This window comes from Hyposmocoma kahamanoa, unplaced genomic scaffold (genome assembly GCF_003589595.1).
Source record: "Hyposmocoma kahamanoa isolate Upper Pololo Valley unplaced genomic scaffold, ASM358959v1 94, whole genome shotgun sequence".
NCBI lineage: Eukaryota > Metazoa > Arthropoda > Insecta > Lepidoptera > Cosmopterigidae > Hyposmocoma > Hyposmocoma kahamanoa.
In genome coordinates, this window is record NW_020654878.1 from 12,189,929 (window position 1) to 12,200,773 (window position 10,845).

Here is a 10,845-nt window from a genome sequence, read left to right on the forward strand (position 1 = left end):
ATGAAATTGCCGTTTTATTGCAATAGGTTCTTTGAATTTTCATAGAATCTTCATGGTTTGAGGTTTTCGAATGAAACTTTTTTCAAATGGTTTCTGTGATTTTCTTTTTTTTTAAAATTTGAAACATTTGAATATCGACTTTCAATTGTTTTTGTTATTCAATTTAGACAAGAAAGATGGATACTGCGAAAATTCGAGTGATTTTTGAATACGAGTTCCGACGCGGAACTAACGCGGCAGAAACAGCCCGCAATATCAATGCTGCGTTTGGAGAGGGGTCTACTAATGAACGCACCATGCGATTTTGGTTTAAACGCTTTCGTGATGGAAATTTCGACTTAAAGAACGAGCCACGAGGAAGACCGCCCACACAGGTGAATAACGATGAATTAAGAGAGATAGTGGAAGCCGATCCTAGTCAAACTACCCAGGAATTAGCGGCATGGTTTAACGTTACCTTACCCACAATATTGACTCACTTGCGTCAAATCAATAAAATAAAAAAATACGAAAAATGGGTGCCTCATGATTTGACTGATCTGCAGAAAGAGACGCGTGTTGAAACTTGTGTTGCCTTGTTGAACCGGTACAGAAATGAAGGAATATTGGATCGAATTATAACATGTGATGAAAAGTGGATTCTTTATGATAACCGGAAAAGAAAAATGCAATGGCTGACCCCAGGTCAAATGCCACAACAGTGTCCTAAAGCAAAACTTACCAATAAAAAGGTAATGGTAACTGTTTGGTGGTCTCAGCATGGTGTTATTCACTATAGTTTTCTCCGATCTGGTCAAGCAATAACGGCAGATGTCTATTGTGCCGAACTCCGAACCATGTTGACAAAACTAGCAGTAAAACAGCCCCGACTCATGAATCGATCTTCACCATTATTGCTCCACGACAACGCGAGACCTCACACAGCACGAGAAACCATTTTGACCCTTCAGGAACTGCAGTTAGAAACCATTCGTCATCCTCCGTATTCACCAGACCTTGCTCCAACGGACTACCATTTTTTTCGTGATTTGGACAATTATCTACGTGACAAGAAGTTTTCTTCCCAGGAGGCAGTACAAAATGCTTTCACACAGTTTGTGCAGTCTAGATCGTCGGAGTTCTATCGCAAAGGCATTAATAACCTTCCCATTAGATGGCAGCAATGTATAGATAATAATGGCAACTATTTTGATTAAATAAATTTGTTAAAAATTTAAAAAATAAACAATTTATTTTTTATTTTACTTTGTTGGTGTTTAATATTTTATTTAATAGATTTTCAGTACAAATCGGCAATTTCATACTTTAACCCCTATTATTTATTTCATTAGAGAATACAATATTTACTATCGTCTTTATTATGGAATTACGTAGATTACGCATAAAGCAAACGGTCTACTATTAGCCGGCCTGATTTTCTGTACATAAATAAAATAAATGTTTAATAACTATTGTTTTAACCTTCTTTGATTACCTCAATCTCTGATGCTTTTTGGGCATTTGTAAAGTTAGTAGCAGTAAAGTTCCTTGTGAAAGAGTTCGTCCAGGGAAATGCTGACATCTTGTCTATTTCTGCCGCCAAACAGTAATGTGAGCATTACTGCATTTCGGTTTGAAGCGTAAGTGTGCTAGTGAAATTGCACAGGCACACGGGACTTGTCAACTTATGTCCCAGGGTGACGGGCGCAGTGTCAGTGTTCTACAAATACTTTACAATTTAAAGCTCTGAGTGGCATTGCGTCTGTTATGGACAGGCGTGTCGCTTACCACCAGGTGCACATCTTGTTTGTCCCGTCACTTGGTATCATAAAAACAAAATCAAAAAAAAATATCTTTGTGATGTTTCTTTTTACACAATGATAATTCGTATTGAAGAGGACTTTATTATTATTATATTTATTTTAGACTCTCACCTCTCCCAAGGCCTAAAATATTAATTTAGAATTTTTAAATGGGAGAGGCGGTATTTCCCAGCAATGGCACAGTCGGCTGGGGTCAGGGACTCAGGTCCAAGAACCGGCGAACAATACGTGCCGTATCGAGCTGGACCACCTTCTGCATTTGTGCTGGAAGCGACACGCCACAGAAGTCCAACCGCCTTAAGCTGTTAGAAAGGCTGACTGGAATTAACCCATTTGCGGACAAAACAATTGGGAGCATTTCAGTGGAGGCCACATCCCACATGTCGGTGATCTGTACAAAACACGCCAGGTCGTGCGCCAGGTCGAGATACTTCCGGCGTTTCTCGGTTTCAGCTTTCACGAGACCCTCGTCATGCGGGATGGTGACGTCCACAAGTAATACACTCGACTGCGATCGATCTAATATCACAATATCAGGCTTATTCGCAAGAATAGTCCTGTCCGTGATAATAGATCGATCCCAATAGATTTTGGTGCGGTCATCTTCGAGTATTGGCTCCGGTGAATACTTGTAATATGGCAAACTCTGTTGCACTAGTCCGTACTTGAGAGCGAGCTCTTGGTGTAATATTTTGGCTGCCTGTTTGTGTCTGTGCAAGTACTCAGTGTTAGCAAAAGCAGAACAACCGGAAACAATATGCCTAAGTGACTCTCCGGGACGGCCACATGCCCGACAAATGCCTACTGTGCCGTCCTTTAGGATATATTTCCGATAGTTCCGCGTCTAGATAACCTGATCCTGTATTGCACAGACAAAACCTTCGGTTTCCCCAAAGAGGTTCCCGAAACGCAGCCAATGTAGGGATTTATGGTCCATAAAAGGCTCTTGGAGTACCTTGAAGAACCTCGCAAGGAGCTCCTTCTCTTTCCATGCGGATTCGCGGTCAGAGGTGCTAAGCGCCACCGGATCTCGCCATTCCTTTCTGGCCAACGATAAGGGAGTTAGCCCTTTATCACGTGTATTATTATTATTATTATGAGGGTGGCTTTATTCAGGGCCTATGCATCCCCTCATCACTGCGACCATTGATTGATATATTGTGATCACCACTAATTACAGTGCAGAGCCAAGGCTGACAGCATTGAAAAACTGAAGGACTTTCCTGGCTCCGACAGATTTAATGTCCTCTGGTTGTGGCATGTGCCTTCCCAGTACGGAACTTCGTACGCCTATCAGGGGGTAGCATTGCGTGAGTAAATGAACAGGAGTTTCATCTATAGCATTCTTAAGGACTAGCCACACACATCAGGGCCGTGGCCGGGACGTGGCCGGGGTGTGCTGGTTTGTATGAACTGCGGACCCGTCCCGGCGCCGGCCCGGACACGGACATGTGTGAACGAGTTCATTTACGCAACGATATTTTTTTGAGCCCCTGACGGAGCACGGCCCGTCCACGTCCCGAATATTTGCGGATAGACCATTATGCCATTCCTGTCCAATGACAGGGCTTCTCTACAGTGTTTGGCACTATAGGCAGATATCAGGGCTTTTGAATGCTCAAGACCCTTGTTCTGTAGCCACACTTATCGGGAGAGGTGTGTGCTCTCGTTAGGCAGAGTGAGGTTTTCCAGGCTGTATGCTATCCCTATGAGGGTTCGGGTCCAATAAATGACCCTCGATGTCAGAGTGGCTTGGAACCCAGCGCAATACCACTGTATTACTTTCCCCGAGAGTGTTCAGTATATTTACACAGTTCTCTACAATCCTCGATGTTTGGGTGACTTTCTGAGTTTATGTAAATATGCTTGTCAACGTAGCCTCTCTTCAGGTTCAAATCCGCACAAGTAATTATGACATACACTTCGGCCTGAAAGATAGAGAGGAGTGTCGTCCCATGTTCAGCTTGTAGCTGAGTCTGGGTCTCACACCGTGTATACCACAGCCTACGTTGGGTCCCATCTTAGACCCATCGGTATACCATAGAAGGCTACCGTCCTTCCAGGTGAGAGTGTTAATTTCCCAGTCCTCGCTAGTTGGAAATTCTACCTGGTAGCGTTTTTTAAAGTTTTGTTTGGGAAGCATGACATCAGAAGTCATTCCCAGAACAGAGTGTTCTAGAATTGAGTCTTGGGCTGATCTCAATGTCTGGGAGAGCCATCTACTCCTTAACCTAGTGGTAAGCCTGTACATGCTGGTACTGCCCTCCCTCTGTATGAATAAATGCAGAGGAGTCAGTTCCGCAATGCATTTAGGGCTGCCCCAGGTGTGGTGGACATAGCTCCCGTTGCTAGCAGGCACGCGATGCGCTGTAGACTGCCCAACAATGTGACAATTTGTGATTGTTTAGCTGACTTTAGCACTCCAAGCAATAGAGGCGTAAGTCGCTATGGGCCTCACAATTGCCTTATATAACCAGAGAGTCATCTTTGGTTTTAGACCCCAACACTGTCCCGCCATACGGCTACAGATACCTAAGGCCATCTTGGCTTTGTTGATCGTGTTAACTACATGGTGATTCCACCTTAGGGTTTGATCTACAGTTATCCCTAGATATTTGACTTCTGCGGAAAAGTCCACAGCCCTGCCACCAAGAATTGATTCCACTAGTTTGTCTAGTTTCCGTCTCCTGATGAAGGGGACAATAGTTGTCTTTTCCGCATTGATTGATAATTCGTTATCTTGACACCACGCGGAAATGGTGTCAAGTGCTCCTTGCATAAGTGATGATATAGTACTTTGGCAGTGCCATCGAACTGTGATCACCAGGTCATCCGCATATCCCTGAGCGTCAATATTCAATTCAGACAACCTATACAGGAGCTGATCCACAGCAAGAGTCCACAGGAGAGGAATCGCTGTTTATGATTTTCCACTTTCAAGCCGTTTTTATTATTTCATTTATTACATCATAGTATTCAAATATATTATCATTTCATTGAATGAATTATATTTATTCGTTGAAAATATGGTTTTCAAAAGATGGTACAAGTAGGTAAGTATACATATTAAAACAACTCTCGTATTTACCGATATTAGCATGCAAATCGATGGGCATCTTTATTTTAACAGCTTAATAAAGCCAAAGAAATTCCTATTAATTAATTTATTTATTTAATTACATAATGGATAGTACTGAGAAAGGCATCTCATACAGACAAACTATTAGGGTGTTGCAATGTAAAAGTATACATTGACTTATTTAATCTTAGAAAAATAAAAATACAGCGAAATATTATATTATAGCTTAATTTTTAAGATTACATATTATAACAGTAGTTACTGTCGTGTCATGAAGATGTCAATAATATAAAAATAATATAAGTATATATAAATTTTATTAAATAAGTTAAACGATCAAATTTATTGAGATTTATGTGTAAAGAGGTTCTTAATAGAATAGAAACTTTTATCTCTTAGCCATGACATCACTTTAGTTGCAACAATACGAAGATAAATAATAACGCGTACTCTCTAGCAAAGTCGCTAAAACTGTCACTAGTGTACAGGTCCTTTCATTTCCATTGTGGCCCAATTACTGGATTTCAAAGTATTATTAGTGTTATGACTTTAAACTTAAATTATCAAAGTGAATTAAAGAATATTGTGCTGTACGAAAGGTATGTTAAAAGTAATAAACTGACCGCAGTCATCAGACGTTGATTTATTCATAAAGATATTAGGTACGATGTTGGTATAGATGTTGTCTAAACAAGACTTACAACATTGAAAAAGTGAAATGAGCCCATTACTTATACTACGATCTTGTAATAAATTAACAATGATGCCTGAAGTAATATATTATTTATTTTGCCTAAAACCTCGTCTAATCAGCTTATCAGACTATCTGTAAGATGAACGTGAGTGATCTCAAGCTTAATATAATAGAAATAATTTGTTAATTTAACAAAAAAAAAGCATCATAGTACACATGCATTCTGCAATATGCAGAATATATTTATATGCCGGTCAAGAAATAGACTCACAATATCTGTACATACTTTATATAATTAATTATAAAAATTTTATATAATTACTAATGAATGTTAGAAATTATACAAGTCTTAAGTATAAGGTTACAATGCATTATAATCAACCTGCAAGCAGATGTGCCAATATTAGTGGATTTAATGTTTGGTCTCTGTAGTTTCAAATTAATGTACAACATTTGTAAATTATATTATTTATTACCATAGAAACAATAGCGCAGAATGGCCGTCTGTTTGCGTATCGTATCGTATATATTACTTCAATTATATGTCAAAATTTGTTGCATGAATTTGGTAATTGTACATAATCAAAACCTTAACAAATAGACAAAGTTATGAAAGTGACATATTGTGCCATCAATTAGAATTTAAAAAAATTAGCTCATAGCACAAATATAAGAAAATACAACTCAACAGAAGATTAAAAAAAACATACTGGCTATGGGTAAGTTATTAAATTATGTAAGTTACGTGTAAAGCAATGCTGGATTTGACTTTTTAAGGAGAAATCCCAAGATCAATATAATTGCACCTAAATAAGCAAAGCTCAATCATTCCCACTTGTGTGAGACTCTGATTCCTCTTTATTGCCGATGCAGGAACCGTGTGAGAAATTTAAAAATACCTCCCTCCTAGTAACTACTTTAAATGACACTCAGAATAATATTATTATGTATAGCGATGGATGGATATACATATAGGTTTGCAACTTGACTACCTAGACCACAATTAACAAATATGTATTATTTATGATATAAGGAAAATGACGGGACGAACAAGTTGCGCGCCCAATGGCAAGCGACACGCCTATTCACAGATGCTGCGCATTGCCATTCAGAATTTGAAATCGCAAACCATCCGAGGGGCACCGCCACCGCTCTCGTCACTCCGAGACACAAAGTTGACAAGTCCCAAGTGCCTACAATTTCATCAGCACCCACACCCCTCAAAACTGGAACAATGCCCACTGGTATCCGATTATGGAATTCCCTTCAGTAAGAGTCTCGCAAGAAATAAAGCAATATGAGACATAATTTGCATGTGTAATTACATAGTTTGCCATTTCATTATAGACTTGTAGTAAATTCCATTCTGTTGATATTTATAATTTTATTTTAAATTACTAACTACTTTATTTGACATAATATAGGCATTATTTTGCAAGTTATTCTAAGTGGCAGATAACAGATTACTGTTACATTAGAAAGAAAGAAAGAAAGAAAAATAATTTATTTGGCAACATTTTACAATAAATAATACAAAACAAACACAATTATACATCATATGTTACCAAAACGGTCACCACTCAGCTTTGTGTAATGAGACGTTGAAGAACGCCTCATTACGCTGGTTTTCAGTGGCACCATAAATTGACAAAAAGAAAGATGGCGCCTCGTCCAAGCAGGCGGAAAGGTAAAATAAAACAAAAAAGAAATATAAAGATTAGGTATAAAACTTAATTACAAATAAAAATCAAAACTTAAAATATTAAACAACACCATAAACTAATCCTAACATAGATACATAATAATAAAAATGAAATAAATACCAAAATTGTGATTATAATGTAGTGTAAGTGAGGTGAGTATACGTAGTGTAAGTGAGGTGAGTATATGTAGTGTAAGTGAGGTGAGTATATGTAGTGTAAGTGAGGTGATTAGTGTTAACACATTGTACAAATTGGCTCTGATCACTTTTTAAGATCTTTTCAAGCAACGCACGACTACCTTATGTCGTGAGATTATAATTGAGTTGATAATAAAAACTTCTTATATGCTAATTTAAAAGAGGCAACAGATTTGGAATTTCGTATTGGTGGTGGTATATCGTTCCAACATTTTGTGGCAGCAAATCGGAAACTGCCACGAAAGGCAGTCGTGCGGTGGGAAGGACACATAAGACGAACTGCAAATCGCACATTCTGTTGAGAAATCGTAAGCTTTTCGTAGAGGTAAGAAGGCTCTCGATTCTTTATTACTCCGAAAAGCAAACTTGCAAGATGTAACTTACGACGCGCCTCCATGTTCATGAGGTTGAATTTATTTAAGAACGGGGTAATGTGAGATCGACGGGGAACAGGGAAACAGAAACGTGCACAGGCATTCTGGACCCGCTGAATCACTTTCTTCGTCCGGGTTAGGAGACATCCGCCCATTACTGTGCTCGCATAATTTAATTTTGATAGAATTAGGGCATCGCACATCTTAATTCGCATGTCTACACTAAGAAAGTTGCGGATTTTATAAAGTACCTTTAATCTATAGAAACAGCTGCGCATAGTTTCGAGTACATGTCCTTCAAAATGCAACCGTTCATCCATTAGAAGACCCAAATTACGGGCTTCAAACACACGTTCCAAGTTGTCACCCCTTACAGAAACTTGAGGATTCTGACTCTGAATGCGGTCTATTTGGCTCCGCGTACCCAATAACATGAACTTGGATTTACTAGAGTTTAAAACCAGACTATTTGATTCACACCAGTGGGCTATTCGACATAAATCATCGTTCAATTCGGCTACGGCCACTACTGTGGAACTAGGCTTAAATGATTTATATAATTGAATATCGTCTGCATATATATGGTAATCACAATTTACAATAGATTTAATGATGTCCGCACTATACATAATAAAAAGGACTGGACCAAGGATTGATCCTTGCGGGAGTCCCCTTGTAACAGGCATCGACGAGGATATGGAATTAGTACCGTCTTCATTATTAACACTGATATATTGGGTACGGCCAGAGAGGTAACTCGCAAACCACTTCAGTGTCAAATTATCGAAACCATAAAATGCCAACTTAGACAAGAGCAACCTAACATTTATAGTGTCAAATGCGCGTGAAAAGTCCAGAAAAACCAGCAAAGATCCTTCTCCAGTATCACGTGCGGCTAAGATATTATCTACAACATCTATGAGAGCAGTTGCGGTGCTGCGGGACTTTCTGAAACCAGACTGTTTCTTAGGCAGAATATTATAAGTCTCAGCAAACTCTGTTATCTGTGTACCGACAACTCTCTCCAGGATTTTTGACAGAAGTGGGAGAATACTTATAGGTCGAAGATCTTCATACTTATTAGGATTCTGGTTTTTGGGTATTGGTTTTACAATAGCTATTTTCCATTGTTCAGGGAAAACACCAGTAGTAATGGATTTGTTTATAATCGTTGTAATTATTGATAAAGTACGGGGTAACGTTAGCAGGATCATATTTAAATTGATACCATCGTCGCCCTGGGCATTCGTGGAAAGCGATTTTATAATATTAAAGACCGTCGTTTCGGAAATAGGTTTTAAGGTTAAAATTCCAGGACCAAATCTATTGCATTCAAAATCATTTAACAGAGACATGCTGATATCGTCTTTACCAGGTAAATCAAGAAAATGTTGATTGATATTATTTGGGTTACGTAAATTAACGGGTAGCACACAGTTTTTTTTCTTAAAATCAGCCACATTTTTTTTTATATTTATCCACAATGTGCGGGGATTTTTGATAGTATTGATATGTTGACTAAAGTAGGCAAACTTCTCACTTTGAATAGCGGAATAGACAGTGTTTTTTAAATCTTTATAGAAGTTTTTATGTGCATCTAATTTAGTACGTCTACTCTTAGAGTGAGCCTCGTCCCGTAACTTCATCATTTTCTTTATTGTGGGAGTGATCCAAGGATGTGAACTGTCTTTAATCTGAACTGATTTTATTGGAGCAAAAGAATTGAATATATGCAAAATCTCTCTATTAAAGGCTTCAACCATATCATTTACATTGTCAGATTCCAGGCTCTCCCATGGAAAAGAGTTAACAGCAGAGTCAAAAGTCACAAGGTCCATATCTTTTAAAGGTCTATAGGTAATACGTTTAACCGGAAGTTTAACTTTTTTTACTTTCAATTCACAAGTGAGAAAAGCGTGAGCACTTAGATCCGGAATATAATTAACAGAAACATTATCAATGCATGCATTAGAGCAAATTATGTCAATTAATGTTTCACTGTACGTTGTGAAATGAGTAGGTTCCGTCACAAGTTGATCAATATTCATGCAATTAAAAAAATTTGACAATTTTATTGTTTTGAGTTCTTGCGCGTCTAAAAGATTTATGTTAAAATCCCCAAGAAGGACAAGATAATCATAGTTTCCGAGTGAGGAAATAGTTTCACTCAGGGCATCGAGAAAAGCATCCACGCTAACCCATTGAGGGCGGTACGCTGTACCTATTGTAATTTTAATATTATTAATATTAAGACCCAACCACATCTGCTCCACGGGCGGCGCAGGTGGATGCGTAATGACGCGGGTATTGATACCGTGTTTGAGATAGAACCCAACGCCACCACCGCGAGAGCGTATATTGGCCAGACGTGGGGCATGGCGCAGGCGATACCCGGGAGGCGCGGGCGCTCGACCCTCCTGGCCAGCGTGCAACCAGGTCTCGTTGATAGCCATGACGTCAACGTTGAAACGTTCCATGGCCACGAGGAACTCATCATGACGCGTACCAAGAGATCCAGCGTTTAGCAGCCCGATAGTCAATCCTTTGCTTTTTTTAAATTGTATAACAATGGAAAAAGAAATTTGATGAAACTTGTCATGTACTAAGAACTTGCAAAGAAGTGTTACGTGTCGCCAATCAGTGTTAATTATGTGTTTGTGTGCACCATTATGTAAAGTCACAGTTACGTGTATGTGTTTGTGTATACGACTATGTGAAAGCAAAGTTAGTCGTATGGGATATAATAAGCGCCTTGAATAAAATATATATAATACTAACAACTTAATTGTTACCCTCATCAATACAAAAAATAGTTTTAACACACAACTAATAAAGGAATTTATACTTAACAAAAAATAGCATTCAAAGCAACGGCGTACAGCGCAATATAGAATCAACAGAAAACAATAACTAAAAACGTGAAACAAAATATTATAAAATTTAAAAACATAATTGTCTCTCAAGGCGATAAATGCTATTAACAAAATGCAATGAAG

The 10,845-nt window shown here is 38.5% G+C and overlaps 1 protein-coding gene across 1 annotated transcript in view; it reads left to right on the forward strand.

The window, feature by feature from the left end:
* The window catches only part of LOC113238010 (odorant receptor Or1-like), a 24,378-nt gene extending 14,004 nt beyond the window's left edge, over positions 1-10,374 (forward strand). Inside the window, exon 8 of the mRNA XM_026474727.1 lies at positions 10,102-10,374. Coding sequence (XP_026330512.1) covers positions 10,102-10,374 — 273 coding nt within the window. The remainder of the gene's footprint in view (positions 1-10,101) is intronic.
* Positions 10,375-10,845: the final 471 nt, after the last annotated feature.